We start from the raw sequence: 16,418 nt of genomic DNA, 5'->3' as shown, positions 1-16,418 counted from the left end.
AGGAAAGAATGTCCAATGGAAAAAAGACAGCCTCTTCAATAAATGGTGCTGGGGAAATATGGACAGAAGAATGAAACTCGACCATTCTCCTACACCACACACAAAGATAAACTCTAAATGGATGAAAGACCTCCATGTGAGACAGGAATCCATCAAAATACTAGAGGAGAACACAGGCAGCAACCTCTGTGACCTCAGCTTCAGGAAGTTCTTGCTAGACACGTGTCTCAAGACAAGGGAAACAAACGCAAAAATGAATTATTAGGGTTTCACCAATATAAAAAGCTTCTGCACAGCAAAGGAAAAAGTCGACAAAACCAAAAGACAACCGACAGAATGGGAGAAGATATTTGCATATGACGTATCAGATAAAGGGCTAGTATCCAAAATCTATATGTAATTTATCAAACTCAACACCCGAAAACAAATAATCCAGTCAAGAAATGGGCAGAAGACACGAACAGACATTTCTCCAAAGAAGATATACAGATAGCCAACAGACACATGAAACAATGTTCAGTGTCATTAGCCATCAGGGTATTTCAAATAAAAACCGCAGTGAGATCCCAGCTCACACCAGTCAGAATGGCTAAAATCAACAAGTCAGGAAATGACAGATGCTGGCGAGGATGCGGAGAAAGGGGAGCCTCCTACACTGTTGGTGGGAATGCAAGCTGGTGCAGCCACTCTGGAAAACAGCATGGAGGTTCCTCAAAATGTTGAAAATAGAACTGCCCTATGACCCAGCAATCGCACTATTGGGTATTTACCCTAAAGATACAAACGTAGTGATCCGAAAGGGCATGTGCACCCCAATATTTAGAGCAGCAACGTCTGCAACAGTTAAACTATGGAAAGGGCCCAGATGTCCATCAACAGGAGAATGGATAAAGATGTTTTACACACACACACACACACACACACACACACACACACACACACACAGGAATACTATGCAGCCATCAAAAATTGAAATCTCGCCATTTGCAACAATATGGATGGAACTAGAGGGTATTATGCTGAGCGAAGTAAGTCAGAGAAAGAAAATTATCATATGATCTCACTGATATGAGGAATTTAAGAATCAAAGCAGAGGATTATAAGGGAAGGGAGAGAAAAATAAGAAAAAATCAGAGAGGGAGACAAACCACAAGATGCTCCTAACTCTAGGAAACAAACTGAGGGTTGCTGGAGGGGAGGTGGCTGTGGGGACGGGGTAACTGGGTGCTGGGTATTAAGGAGGGCACGTGATATAATGATCACTGGGTGTTATATAAGACTGATGAATCACTGACCTCTACCTCTGAAACTAATAATACACTATATGTTAATTGAATTTAAGTTAAAAGAGGAAATTAAAAAAAATAAATTTGTAACAAAGCGTCCAAAAATAATGACTGTGTCTACATCAAGATTCATTGCAGTCATTGCTTGCTTTAGGGTTCCCTGCTGCGTGATGGTTGCATTAAATTTTGGTTTAACAATGATCATGTATTGCTACTCTGGGTAGCCTGGTATCTGGGGGTTGGGGTGAATTTGGAGTAAAATCCTGACCATCTGGAGGGACGCTGTGTGGTCATGAGTGCTTGTCTCCAAAGCACATGGTAGAATTTCACTTCCTAGCCCCACTGTTGGTGTTGAGGAGGCTCATGTGACATCGTTCTGGGCTAGAAGTCATGAAAGGAAATAGCAGGTATCACATCTAGGCTGGGCACTTAATGGTTGGTACGAGGGCTGCATAGGCTCTCCTCCCTCTTTGGCAGAGCCTTAGGGATGCTGGAGTTACTCTCTGAAGGTTGGTCCCAGAGTGACTAGAGGGGATATGGGGCATGGGTGAGAAGTGGCCTCACATTGTTCAAGGGCCTGAGACTTGAGGATCGCTTGTCACTGCAGCAGAACCTGACCTATCCTCACCGATGTGCTAGACAGTGAACACGGCATGCCTCATGCATGGGCTGAACTGGGAAAAAGAAATGCCTTGCTTTCCATGAGGCAGGAGGGAACTGCTTTAGGTTCCGCCAATTTTAAGCTTATGGTCCAGTTTGGGGCCCAGTTTGTGGCCCAGCTCAGAGGACATTCCGTTCAGACCTGCGTGTGGTCTCAAGGCCAGACTCCCAGGGCAGTAGGACCTCTTTAACATCAGAGACCCTGGCATTTTGCTGAACTGGTGTCTCTTTACATTCCACTACCCCATCTTCCCGTCTCCTGCACCAGCACGGCGACTCTCCCAGGACCCGTCGATGCCTTCACATGGGACGCTGGCAATACCAGAAGACCTTGTCCTACACCCACAAAGCAGCACTCTGGACCTCGGACATGCTTGGGGCTCCTGAAGGGCTGGCTGTCTGCCTGAGGTCCCTGAGAGGCAGGGCTTTGTGGTGGTGGGAGGGGTGCGTGTACCACGAGCAGGTGTGTGTACTCAGACACTGGTGCCCCCCAGTGGGTCTGCCTCTCCTTCCATGGACACTGCCTCCTCCCACAGGATTGTGGCACACCTCATGGCAAGCATCAGTGTGGTTGACAACCCAATACCGGCTTGCTGTACTACCAGACTCATTCCCTCTCCGCAGGGTCTCCCACATTATCTTTTTTATTTTTAAAGATTTTATTTATTTATTTGACAGATCACAAGTAGCAGGCAGAGAGGCAGGCAGAGAGGGGGGAAGCAGGCTCCCCGCTGAGCAGAGAGCCTGATGCGGGGCTCAATCCCGGGACCCTGGGATCATGACCTGAGCCGAAGGCAGAAACTTTTACCCACTGAGCCCCCCAGGCGCCCCGGGACCCCACATTTTCAAAGTGCTTGTATCTGGAATGAAATATTTAGCCGAACATCGATGCAGAGTTTGGATGTATTGTTTCCTGCTAAATTTCAGAATGCAGTACAGTGTATTTACATGAGTGAAATAATGTTTTCTCCTGCAAAACCACTTTAAAATCACTTTCAATAAACATATAATGAAAAGTGCTTGATTTTTTTCTTGAGCGACAGTAGCTAATAAATTGGATTCTGGAGCCAAATTGTCTGGGCTGGAATCCCAGATCCATGCTTTGCCATCAGCATGACCTTGGGCATGGCATTGGTCCCCTTGGTGACTCAGTTTCCACTTTTGTAGAATTAGAGGATACCAGGTTACATGGGAATGTGACTGTTGTCAGCCTCAGTGTGTTAACTACCATGAGGGACCCAGAACGGTGCCTGGTGCCTCTTACCACTGTGTGAGTGTGAGCTTTCCGTATTATTATTCTCAAAGCTATCCTTGTAAAATTGGGAAGCATCTTACCACCTGGCATTTTATAAACAGAAAAAAATATGGCATTTCCTCAGAAGGGACATGGGATTGGCTCTTTTTCAAAAACAGACCCGTGTTTATGAAACTAGCTGCATCGTAAGACTCTCCTGATAATTAAAAACAGAATTCCCAGCTCCTCTCGGAACAAGTGCTTTACACGGTAAACACTCTGGAGACAGCTGGCCCCGAGGCCCAGCAGCTGGTTCCTTCCTGCTGGTGGTCCTCTGACTTTCTTGAGACAAATGTCCTGAGAAAGAAGAGAAAGCGTGGATGAGGACGAGGAGAAATGGGTATTGCCGCTCTCACCAGAATCCACCAGGAGGCACAAATGTCCACGCTGGGCAGGCTGGCCTGCCTGAGGTCACGAATGTATGTTAGAGAAGACAGGAGGGGTCAAGAGTCCGAAGACCCTAACATGCCCTGACACACAGCTACAAGACAGACACCCGTACAAGTGCACACACGGACACACAGACACAGGCGCACACGCTTACATAGCCAGAGCTGCCTGAAGCCCAAGGTCCTTGTACTCACCCCTGTACACTGGGGACCCAGCACCGGAAGGCAGCCAGAAGCAGACAGACAGGAAGCCCTGCCTGGGGGTGCTCACCGCGCCGGCTCTGTGGGATTTGTGCAGGTCTTTCCCCCCTCATGGCCCAGCTGCCTCATCTATAAAAGCCTGCGAGAGGCTGGATCCCCAGGAAGGGCGGTGGGGGGTGGGGGACGGCCAGGTTTGCTCTCCCCTGAGCACGGGAGAACCTGACGCCCAGTGGTCTGAACCTTCTTTCTGGCCCAGTAGGGTGTCAGGGACAGCCTGGTGGGGCTTCTAGGTCCCCCTGAATCCCAGGCTCCCCGTCCACCCGCCCTTGAACTCAGCTTTTCCCCCCTTTCAGCTCCTCGACAGGTATGGGGGGGACTGCAGGGCTGGGGGTAAGGGGTACGGGGTTGGGACTGGGGGTGGAGGTCGGGGGAAGGAAGCGGGGAGTTGACTCCGTTTGGCCTAGGTGAACCGGGAGACCGCGGAGGTGACTCTGACCCTGCTGCCCGCCCCCCTCCCCACAAAGGCGACCCCACCCCAGGCCCATTCACACAGACAAGGCGGCCTTGACCAGGCACTGCCCTAGGCCTCACTGCCTGGGGTTAAGGTTCGGGTTTATTTGGGGAAAAGGGGCCTGGGAAGGAGGGTCCGCGCAGCCTCCCCCACCCCCACGGCTTCCGCCCTGATGCCCTTGGTCCGGGTCTCCAGAGCGTGTAGCCCCGCCCCGCCCCTCCCCTCCCGCCACGCGGGCGGGCTCGGGGCAGCCGGAGCTCGCCCCGGACTCTGCGCCCCCGGCGAGGGGGCCAAGGGCGGTCCCGACAGGGGCGGTCCCGGCGGGGGCGGGCGCGGAGGCCCCGCGTGCATGCTGATGAGCTGGGCGGCCGCGTCACTCCGCACCGGCGCCGTGGCTGCGGGGCGGGCAGGAGCCGCACGGCAGCCCGAGCGCCCGCCGGTGCGCGCCTCCCTCTCCGCTCCCGCCCGCAGGCCCGCCCGCCGCCCCCCGGGACGGGGCCGCGCCCCTCTGCGGAGGATGCCGGCTGCCCCCTGCGCGCGGCCCCGGGCAGCCCCTGCGCGCGGGGACCCCGGGCGGCGGCGGCCGGGAGCGCCGAGCGGGCGCGGGTGGTGCTGAAGGGACAGCTCCCGGCGCGGGCGGAGCGCGCAGACCCCGGCCCGAGCGCCCCAGGCCGCAGCCCCCGCGCCCCGCCCGCAGCCCCCCGGCCGCAGCCCGGTGCCCGCAGCCCCCGGGCCCCACCCCCGCCCGCGCCCTTCCCCCACCCCGCCCGCAGCCCCCGCCGCCCCGCGGTCAGCCGGGCTGGCTCATGGTCCCCGAGGCGGCGGGCCGGGCGGAGGCTGCTGCGGCCGCTGGGCCCACGGGGATGCCCCGAGGGTGAGGCAGCCCCCCCGCTTCCAGCCGCGTTCATGGCGGTGGCCAGGAAGATCAAAACTTTGCTGACGGTCAACATCGTGGTGTTCGTGGGCATCATCCTCTTCTCCGTGTACTGCCGCCTGCAGGACCGCTCGGAGGGGCTGGTGCAGATCGTGCGCAGCGCCGACCGCCGCGTGCGGAGCCGGCACGCCAAGGTGGGCGCGCTGGTGGACCGCGAAGCCATCCTGCAGCGCCTGGACCACCTGGAGGAGGTGGTCTACAACCAGCTGAATGGTGAGCCGAGGCAGCGTCCCGCTGGGAACAAAGGGGCTGGACCGGGGGGACTGGCACCCGGCGCGGAGGATGCAGCCGTGTGTTCCAGCCACTGACACCCTCGCCGACCCCAGGGCCTAATGGCCAGCAGGGGCTGGGATCAAACTCCTTCCGTGTGACTTTGGGTGGAGACTGGGTAGGAGGCAGATAAGGAAGAGAAGGGGTCCCTTTAGCGGAGAGCGTTGGCCTGGATGGCCACTCATTCGTTCACTCCCCCAGTGGACCCTTGAGAACCAACCCCTCAACCACACATGCAATGTCTCCAACTTATTCCCTGAGAGAACTTGAAAGAACTTCTCAAGAGGGTCTAGGACTTGCTTTAAGAGCAGGCAGTGCCCGGGTCCAAGAGTGAGGGGGCACGTTCGGCTTTCCTAGAAGCTGTGGGAGAGGAGGTCTTCGCCCGGAGCCTCTCCTCTCCCTCCGGGAGGATGTGGGGCCTGGAGGAGGGCCGGGCTGCCCTCGGAGATTGCTGTTGTGGTGTCTCGAATGCTGGTGGGGAAAGATGCCTCCCTGGGACCCCTGGGCCTGTTCCACCTCCTGTCCTGGGGAGGTGCAGGACTTCCTCCAGAAAGTGTTGCTGTGGGGCAAGCACGAGGCCAGGGGCTGGTGACTCCTGGACAGAGAGAGTCAGGAGTCCAGCAGGGGCTTGGCCAGTGTTCACTCCCTAGAGGGACGCTGGGCTGTGATGCATGGAAGCCCACAGCCCTCGGAGCTCCCGCAGCAAGCCCAGCTCCTGGGATGGGCTCCTCACTTCTTCCCCAGAGGTGTGGGCCCCTTGCAAGGGTCCACATCAGTGTGACTGAGGGTCAGGCTGGGTCAGGCTGGGAGGAACGGGTATTTTTCCACTTTGGTATGCAGCAGACGGAATAAAGTCCCTGCCACTTCCTGGGCTCTCTCTGTGCTGAGGTACAAGGAGGAAGGAGAAAAGTTCGTGTGTTTACCTCATTAGTGGGCTTTTTCCTTCTGTTCTGTGCTATTCTGGTTTCTGCACCGGCAGCCCCAGCAAAGCTCGTCGGAAGCGTGGGTAACAGGCTCTGGGCGGGGGTGCCTGGGAGCTGGACTGCACCAGTGGGGGGTCTGCGTGCTTCCTGCCGGATGGGGGTCTTCTTGAGGCTTCCTGTGGGAGGAAGCAGCAGCCGGAGACCCAGGGGCTTGGGGACACAGTGGAGGAGGGCACTGCCCACATGCAGCCGACTGCCTGTCTGGGAGGGAGCAGAGTGTCCTCTGAGTCCTGGGCTCCCTCCCGCTCCCAACCCCAGCCCCTGGCTCCTGGTTCTCCTCCAGACGTGACTTCCCCTTTGGTGAGTGAGCTCTCTGGCTTTTCTGATCTCTCCTGTGCAGCCGAAGCCACGAGGGGAGAAAAGTTTGGCCCGACTGCCACTTGGCTGCTGTGGCGGGGTGACGGATCTCTGGAAGCCGTGCGGCCCGCTGACAGCACCTAGCTTTACTGAAGTGTATTTGCCAGGGTGTTATGGTCTGTTTTATGGGGAGAACCGGAGGATTATATAAAAACATTGGCAGCATACTGGGTTGTGTAACATCCTGACGCCCAGCTCAGCGCTGCGAGCGGCTCCCCGCCTCGCCCTTCAAGGTGAGAGGAAGCCAGCTCCGCGTGGCGCAGCCCGGGGCCTCGGACACATGGTCCTGACAGTAGCAGGATGTCGCCAAGGGTTTCGGAAGAGACCCTTGCCCACCCAGCCTCTCCCCTCTCTCTTTCCTTCACCCACCTCTCTCTCCAAGTGTGTCCCCGTCTCTCTGCCCCGTCCCCCTGTCTGTCTCTCTCTGACTCTCGCAGTATGTGCCTGTCTGTCTCTGTGTCTTGGTCTGTCTTTCTCTCTCCCTCCTCCTCTTGCCCACCCCTCTCTAATGAGGGTGCTGCTCCCCACTTCTAGGCCATGTACCCTACACAATGCCCCCCCCAGGAGTCACTCGGTATCTGTTCTTGGAGACAGGGAGAGCCAGTCTCTCCTGCATGTGGGGTTGGTCCCTAAGGAGAGCCAGTGCAGGAATGAGTGGACATTTGCCCACAAGGGGCCCTTTGAAAGCAGGGCTTAGCCCCCCAGCCCCGCGCTGGCTCCCGTGTGATGGGTATTGCGGGCAGCCGCGCTTCCTGTGACCGCCGGTCCCACTTAGAGATGACCCCTGGGAGTCTCCACCGAGTGCGGGAAAGAGGGAAGACACACAAACCAAGGGAACGTCACGTCTGTTTCCTCAGCCTTGAGTGCTTCCTGGAAACGTCTCTCCTGGCTTACGGGAGCTGGGGGGAAGGCGAGGTGTCTGGAAGCAGGAGGCTCTCCCCATGCCCTTTCTTCTCTGCGATGTCTGAATGCCCTAACAAAGACCTGACGACCGGGGTGTGCCCAGCCAGGGTCTGGGTGGAAACCATCCACCCCAGGACTGGGGAGAAAATCATCTTTCAGGAAATGTGACGCAGTCACATCCTGTGTGTACATGAGACGTTGGCTTCTAAATGCAGCGCTCAAGGCAAGAAAAAAAAAATGTTTATAGCCAAAACTCATCCTTCTGGATATGTTCGTCGCACATGAAGTACAGCTTCCACGGTCGTGTGTGCGTGGCTGGGGCGGGGCGTCTCGTGATTGCGGATTTGAGAGCCTCCAGCCCATGAGGGCATCGGGGAGGGCATGTCCTCATTTGGCTGCCTGGCCAGCAAGCCGTCTGTCCTTAGGAGAGCAGCCGTCCCGGGGGCGGGGCGGGGCGGGCAGGGGAGAAGCCACGCTCACTTCTCTTTCGCAGGTGAGCTGCCACCAAGCAAAGCGTGTGGCCCCGTGTCTCTGCCGTTGTGGTCATGGGCGTTACGGGGTGCGAGCGTCACTGGCTAACAGGCCTCATGCCCAGCCAGGACGCAGCCTCCTCCCTGCGGGGGAGAAGGTGCCCGTCACTTGGCCGCCTCCTCCTTTCGTGCCTCCTGACACGTTCTTCGGACCTTTAGGGGGCGTGGGTCTGACCCGTGTGGACCCTGGAGGGTGAGCTGTCCGTCATGGGTGGCTGGCCTCTGTAGACGGAGGTACTTTCTACGATTCAGTTCACCCCCACTCTGTCGACCCGGCCCTGCCCAAGCCTGTGCAGCTGGAGGACAAGACCCAGGTCTGGTGTGCAGACAGACAAGTCTAGAGCCTGCGGGAGAGCGAGGCTTGCCCGAGGTCAGCGGTGGCCGCGCAGAGGGCAGCGCTTATGTTAAAATGATCTGCGTCTCTACTTCGTCCCGCGGTCAAGTTAAAACAACAGAGGGTCCAGTGGGTCTCAGGCCTCCAGGGTGTGGGCGGCCCTCACCGCCAGCCACTCGTCCTCCCCTGGGAAAGAGATGATTCTGACTCTGCTTCCCCTCGAGTTTCCGAAAGCCGCGTGTGACTGACGCTGTCTTCACCCTATTTGTGCGCGACGCCTGCCTGGAACTCATCTGAGGGTTTGCCTGCTCCGTGTGCACCTCTAACCCCGGGGTCCCTGGCCGGACCCTGCGTATTCTCGGTGCTCTGTAAATATTTGTCGAATGAGCGAGTGAGCAGATCTTTCTCTGAATGATTCGCTGCTGTGCTAGTGAATTTATTTAAAAAGCTGCAAATCAGCCCCACACCCACAAGCCGGCGGTGACCAGAATGAGGAAGACAAGACGTGGGCTCAGGTCCAGTCCAGCTGGGCCGTGCTGTTGCCCCGGGGCTCCGAGCCCAGTGCCATGCTCCAGTGAAAGGCCTGTGTAGGGAGATATTAGCAGGAAACCCAGACTCTGTCCTTGCAGAGATCGGGAGATCGAGACAGACCGCAGAGGGGAATAAGTCTCATGGTGACAGTCAGTGTCACTCAACTCTGTGTCCTTCTTTGGCAAAAATCCTGTCCGGCGTGTCGCCCCTGCCTGGGCCGTGGCTCTGCCCTGGGAAGCCTGGTCTGTGGCGGACCATCTGAGCAGCCACCGGTCCCTGGAGGACAGGGATGGCCGGGTGTTAAGGGGCGCGTGTCCGCGGCTGCAGGGTCCCCGATTTCTGACCAGGAGGCCAAAATCCTACGAACGCTCTGAGCATGCTGAGTTTTGATAATGAAACCCTCGCTGAGCTGCAGAGGCGAGGCAGAGACAGCGGACTGAGACGGCGGACTCTGACCCAGCGTTGGCCTTGCGCGTCGGGCTGCAGACGAGCCACGTGTAGGTGTCCCGTGTCTCCCGCTGTGCTGTGTGCCTCACCGACTGGCCACGCCACGGCTGGGAAGCGGAGGTAGGGAGCCTGTCCGGAGACCCTCCACGCTGCGGTGAACCGTGCGTCGCGGGCGGAGGTCTCGGCCCCCCACAGCCCTGACTGAGGAACAGAAGCTGCGTGAGGACCACAAGGGGGTCTCATGCCCCCGGCGCATTCTGTTTGCATCCTCCAGTGATGAGTAAATCAGGCCCTGAGAGCCTACAGAGGACGGTCTTGGGGGTCTGAGGATACCCAAGGGTTCCTGGAGCTGCCAGGAGTGTGCGGGCAGGCCCCCTCACCGCCACCGGCTGCCTGGGAGCCCCGCGTGCAGAAAAGGTGCTGGTTTCTGGAGGGAGGTTCCGGGCTTTTCTGGGCACAGAAGCAGGTCCTCATGGGAAATGCTTCAAGATAATCCCCGGGTTAGGGAGTGTGCATTCCGCCGGAAAGCTTTCCCGTTCGCTGCGTTTCGATCCCACCGACGGCTTCCCGCTGGGTCCGGCGGCCTCTCGAGCTTGAGCTCCTGGTCCTCATCTTCCCGAGCCCTGGGAGCTGCACTGCTCTGCACACTGGCTGTGGCCGGCCGTGGCCGGAGAGACGGCGCGGTGTGTCTGCGAGGCCTGGGGGGTCCTGGCCGGTCTGGCCGGTCTGGCTTCACCGTGGTGGCGGCAGGAACTTGGCAGGCCCTTTGTCCCCAGGTCTGTGTCCCTCGTGCCCCTTGTGTCCCTCCTGTCCTGCCACTGTTGAGTTCCTACAGCGAGTGAGAAACTGGGGCATCTGCCCGGAGCCGGGCCTCCCGCCGACGCCAGGGCAGGGCCGCCTGCCGTTTGGTGGGACCTGTCCTTTCTGTCCCCCTCCGGCTGCCCCGTGCATCGCCTGCCGGCCCCATCCAGCCACAGATGAGGCAGGGAGGCCCAGGCCACTTCCCGGGCTCAGGGCTCTGCTCTGGCAGACCGGGGCCCTTGTGTTTGGGAGCAGCAGGCGGCAAGACGCTCCAGCCCGTGATAAACACCTCTCCTGGCTCTCGGGGTAGGAGGCGGACCCCCCAGCCCTGGCTCTGTGTGCAGACGTGTGCCTGCAAATCCGCAGCCACACTTCTAGGAATAATTCATGCCGGCGGTGACCCCAGGCTCGGAGGAGCGGACTAAGTGATTGCATTTACAATTCAGCTCCGCAATCTGCATATTTGAAAGGCTCTACTTTCTGAAAGGACGGTTTCTCCTTTGTTGCCTGAAACACGACGAAAATAAGTTCTTAGATGTTTCCCTTTCCGGTGTCCCGCAGAGGCATCCTCGGCTGGGACCCACGTCTTAGGACCACAGTTCTCTCCCCTGCCAAAGGGCCCAGTGGGCTCCCAGCGGCCCCGCCTCCCGGGCCCACCTGCCTGGTCCTCGGGGTCAGGTCCGTCCTGACTTGCTCCTGCCACTGCGGGTGTGGGCTCCCAGAGGCCTCAGCAGTCGGCGTGTTATTCCTCAGTGAATAAGCAAAGTGCTTTCCTTCCTTGAAATGCTGTCCCAGGGCCCGGCACTGTGCCAGGGAAACCGCGTGGTGTGCGAGGCGTCAGGCCAGCGGTGGGTCCTCACGGGGCTGCACCTGTGAGGTCCCGGTTAGAAGTGGGGCCCGGCTGCGGGGCCCGACTGGGTGAGGGTTAGGGGGACGCGTGGGGCACGGCAGGGACACGGGAGGGGGGCACGTGGTTGAAGCAGGACAGGGGGCGTGTGCTAGAAAGTGGGGAATGGGGGATGCTGAGCACGAGGACACGGGGTGGGGCTGCAGTGGTGGGACGTGGCACACAGGCGTGGGAGCGTGTGGCAGAAGGCGGAGACACGGGGGTGCCGAGCACAGGGGGCGAGTGTGTGGGTGAGGCCTTGGCCGTGCGGGTGGCTGCCTGGCCTGGCCACGATGCCGGGGATGTCAGAGGGGCTGTGGGCGCGACCTGTTTGTGACCTGCCAGGTGTATCGGAGGAGGGGACGAGGGCAGGCAGGTCGAGGCCTCCCCAGACCGCGTGATCTTCGACGCCTGCTGTGTCCTGCTGCTCCCGAGAAGACGTGTTTCTGCGGGACGGCGGTCCAGGAGTTGGGGGCAGTGAGGGCCGCTTCCACGCTGTGGACGAAGGCAGGTCCTCTGGAGCCCTGCGAGGGCCCTGGGGGGGCAGGGGGGACGCCGCCCAGCGGCCCCCACCCTGGCATTGGCCTGAGAGCGACGCACGAGCGGACAGCGTTGACCTGACCGGCTCCAGAGGGTGGGGCGCCGGTCACACGCAGCAGGCCCCTGGGCGTTCGGTGGTCAGCGGACGGGGGTGCCACGTGTCCACAGCGCCCAGCCCGGGCCCGGCACCTGGGCAGCATGAGCCGAAACCCAACTGTGTGTTGTGTAAACACAGATCATGTCTTTCACAGTGTTAAATACATCTTTAGCGTGTTCCTGGGAAGATCATAAGGTTTTTGCCCAAGATGTACAAAAGGGTCAGGCACATGCGTGTCCCCAGGTCCCCTGAGGCGGTGGTGCCGGGGCCCCCAGGGTGGCTCGCCTCTGGCCCCAGCCTCGCGGAGGCCTTCACTGTGGCTTCTGCCGAAGTCCCCGGGGCCGTCTCTGAGCTGATCCCTCCACGGTGTTCCAGGCCGAACCAGAGGCAGCGACACTGCGCGGCGACGCGCCACGTGGACCTCCGCCTCGCAGCTCCCGCGTCCGGTGAGGGGGCACGGGAGGCAGAAACACAGGCAGATTTCCTCTCCTCTTGCTGTGACCGGTGAGCACGGATGTGGTGGCTCAACACGGCGTGTACGAATTCTCTCGATTCCGGCGGTCGCAATCCACCACGGTTCTCCCTGCGCCAAAATCGGGGTGTCTCTGGGGCTGGCTCCTTGTAGAGGTGTGGGGGGAGGAGTCCCAGCGTCCAGGCCCCTGTGCCTCCCTGCCTCTCCCTCCTCGGACTCTCTCTTCCACGTTGAAGGCCCCGCGAGGGCCTCAGCACCACCCCCCACCCCCCCATAAGCCAGGACCACCTCCCCAGCCCGAGGTCAGCTGACCAGCAGCCTCTTCTCTCCACCACGTGGTTGAGCTGTCCTCGGGCTCTGGAGCTGGAGGCTGCCTCTGGGCCGACCACAGGAGGCGCACTATCCACCATCCGGAGAAACGCTAAGGAGCAAACTAAGGTGGGGAAGGACAGCGTCCCCAAGACAACCGGCGTCTTCGCTCGGTGCCCGACGAGGCTTTGGAGACAGACCGGATTGTAAACGAAAACTGAAGTGTAGGCAGAGCATGCGTGGGTGGCGGGAAATGCTCCAGGCCCAGCAGGTGTCAAGGTCCTGGGGCAGCGTGGGCTCAGTGCATTGGCAGGAGGGCTAGAAAGCTGGTCGGGGGAGTCTGTGCTGGAGGCCCATCAGGGAGCTGTGGCTGTCGCTCAGGCTGCTGTCCCGGACCAGGCTGCGTGCACGACAGAAGTTCCTTGTCTCGTGGCTCTGCAGGCTGGTAGTCCAGGGTCAGGGTGCTGGCAGGACCGGTTTTCGGAGGGAACGCTCTTTCTGGCTTGCAGATGGCCTTTCCTCTGCGTGCACACGGTCCTGGTCTCTCCCTCTGTGAGGTCAGTCCTCGCACAGTCCTGCCGCCCTCTCGCAGGGTGCAGGTGACCCGGCGGTCTGTTGAGTGGAAGGGGCGGGCAGGGAGAAGTGAGACCCCGCAAACGTGCTGCTCTATGGGGAGGAGGAGCAGGCAGATGGTTCTCCGCCCGTGTCGTCTCCCAGCTCGGGCCGCCATGTGCACGGAGCAGGGTGCCCAATGGCACCCTGGCCTCCACCCGTGATGTCAAGGACACCCCCTCCCCACAGTGTCCAGTGTCCCTGGGGGACTCCCGCTCGCCTTGAACAGGGGCGACGCAGGTCAGCCTGAAGTGAGGGGTGGGTGGCATTTCTCAGACAGCGGGGGCACGAGGGTGCAGGGAAGGAGTATGTCCCGAGCGCGTGATGGTGACGAGACCCCGGCTCTCGGGGCCGGTTCTGGGGCGGCAAACGGGGCGGGAAGTCTGGGGTTCTCTTCCGATTCTGCTGTTTTCTCAGGGAGGCATAAGCCAGGTCATCGGCCAGGGGGTGGAGGTCCACACCCCCCCTCCTCCTTCTCTCTAAGGTCGGGCCGCAGCCGTAAACGCATGTTTGAAAAGCACGTGTGTGTTAGGTTGTGCTCAGTCTGCGCGATTCCTCTCAGAGCAGCGGCGCGACCAGTGCGTGTCAGGTGACGGACGGGGACCCTGGGAGGCTGGGGGATGGCCCGGTCTGCAAGATGGAGATGGTGGTAGGGGTGAGGGGAGGGGGACTGGGGGTGGGAGGAAGACTGGGAGAAGGCCCCGAGGGAGCAGGGAGGGGGGGCCGCTCGGCCGCCCTGCCCCCCGCATCTGGGGAGGAGTGTGTCTCCGGCCTCCACCCCCATCCAGGCGGTTCCATCCAGGTGTCTGCTGGGGGCACAGGTGGGGGGCTGGGGAGCGATGCAGCAGGCTCCTGGGCCGGGGTGGGGCTCCCGGGGAACCTTCTCAGGGGAAGGTTGCCCCCCTCCCCACCCCTGGCCCCTCCCAGCCCCACGTTGCTGAGGGAGACCCCAGGATCGGGTCTGGTTGGACTCTGTCCGGCACACCTGGTGTTTACAGCAGCCGCAGAGCGCTTAGGGCCCCGACCACGCCGCCCCCAAAGCCACCTGGGGGAAGGTGATCTCCCCATCACCCGGGCCCGGGCAGGTCAGGTGCTGGCCGAGGTGGGATTTGAGTCGGACATGTCTGGCTCTAGGAGCCCTGCCCTGTGCACCCCGCAGGAGACGGGAGCAGACGTGAGCTTAGATCGGCGCCGTGTATTACAGCTCCTGCCTCTTGCAGCAGGAAAAGGGACTATTTTTATTTTTCACAGAATGGTTCGGTCAGATGGGCTCTGCGTGCAGCCCGGGTCTGAAACCAGCAAGCCTTGACTTTATTTCAGAGAAACGGCCTGGCTTATGCAGGGACTATTTTCACACCATTTCAAGCAGATTGTGGAAAATGCCTGTTAATATTCTGCGTGCTTGAGCACTCAGCGGTGGACACAGAAGCAAACACGCTTATCTTAATTGGTAGGAGGAGGCTGTAATGGTCAGGTTGCTTCCTTGCTTCCAGCTCCTTCCCCCACAAGGGGGTCAGAGTCATGTCTGCGGAAGAGAGCGAGGGGTAAGCCCTTGGAGGGCCGCCCAGCTTGTGGGCTCCACTCAGAACGATGAGAGGCTGCCGCGGCCACGGCTCGGCCTGCTCATCTCCAGGGCACCCATCTTCCCAGCCAACCCCAGTGACCAACCCGGGAGTTCCTCTCCTGCTGCAGCCCACGGTGCATGGTGCCTGGGCTTCCCCGGCTAGCTGTGGGGGGCCTCGGGGAGGGGCTTCATCCAGCTCACACTTCTTTCACAGAAAGCTGGCTCAGATACGGGGCCTTCTGAGAGTTTACAGTCAGGTGGAAGGTAGTGAGTTACCAGTAGTGCAGAAATTCGGTGCACAGGAGGGAGAATGGGGGACATTGATGGGGTGGTCGGGGGGCTTTATGGAAGGGTAGGTGTTTGAGCTGTACAAGGAGGCGGATCTGGGTCCAAAACCCAACTGGGTGGCCTTGAGCAGGTCACTTCCTCCCTCTGCCTTGGTTTCCATGTTAGTGAAAAGGGGAAGAATGATTATCCTCTTGCATTTAGATCTTGAGGAAATTAGATGAGAGAATGCATATGAATGGGTCCCTTGGGTGGCTCGGGTTGGCAAAGCATCTGCCTTCAGCTCAGGTCATGATCTTGGGGTCCTAGGATTGAGACCTGCCTGCTCAGCAGGGAGTCTGCACCGCCCTCTCCTTCACCCCTCCCCCTGCTTGTGCGTTCTCTCACCCTCAAATAAATAATTTTTTAAAAAGATAATGCATACAAAGTGTTTAGCAAAGTGCCTGACACATGGTTGGTCTTCAGAAATGTGAGCAAAGACAAAGGAAGAAAAATAGCTGAAATTGGGTGGTATTTGGACAGGTGGATAGCATGATGCCGGACACATAACCGGTTCTTAATAAATATTTGTTCACTGGATGGGTGAAAAGATGTTTGTGTGGTGGATGAGTGGATGTGTGGGTGGATGGATGGATGATGGTTGGATGGATAAGTAGGTAGATGGGTAGTTGGATGGATGGACGTGTGGGTGGATGGGTGAGTGGATGAATGGATAAGTGGGTGGATGGATGGAAGGTAGATGGATGGGCGGATGGATGGACGGACGGATGGGTGGGGTGGATGGGTGGGTTCGTGGATGATGATTGGATGGGAAGGTAGATGGATAGATGAATGGATGGGTAGATGGATGGATGGATGGATGGACGGATGGTTGGATGGATGGATGAGTGGGTGGATGGATGGATGGATGGATGGGTGGATGGATGGATGGATGGATGGGTGGATGGGTGGATGGGTGGGTGGATGGGTGGTTGGATGGATGGATGGATGGGTGGATGGGTGGATGGGTGGGTGGATGGGTGGTTGGATGGATGGATGGATGGGTGGATGGGTGGATGGGTGGGTGGATGGGTGGTTGGATGGATGGGTGGATGAGTGGGAGGGTGGATGGCTTTGGGAGGAGATCCTGCACAGTGAGAAAAGCCAAGCAATTGAGAAGGGAAACAAGTGTCCTGAATGGCGGAGGATACTTGTCCAGGAGGAAGACAGAAGGCCAGGAAGG

General features: G+C 59.2%; 1 protein-coding gene across 2 annotated transcripts in view; it reads left to right on the top strand.

Moving 5' to 3' along the window:
• Positions 1–5,107: 5,107 nt before the first annotated feature.
• Positions 5,108–16,418, top strand: part of GALNT9 (polypeptide N-acetylgalactosaminyltransferase 9) — a 69,262-nt gene continuing 57,951 nt past the window's right edge. Inside the window, exon 1 of one of the 2 annotated variants that reach the window (XM_082699016.1) lies at positions 5,108–5,488. In XM_082699016.1, coding sequence (XP_082555142.1) covers positions 5,248–5,488 — 241 coding nt within the window. In that variant the 5' untranslated portion in view covers positions 5,108–5,247. The remainder of the gene's footprint in view (positions 5,489–16,418) is intronic. The other variant, XM_082699018.1, reaches the window with a different exon arrangement.

Source organism: Mustela nivalis, assembly GCF_964662115.1.
Source record: "Mustela nivalis genome assembly, chromosome: 14".
NCBI lineage: Eukaryota > Metazoa > Chordata > Mammalia > Carnivora > Mustelidae > Mustela > Mustela nivalis.
Note: the sequence above shows the minus strand (reverse complement) of the source record. Positions and strands in the feature narration are given on the sequence as shown.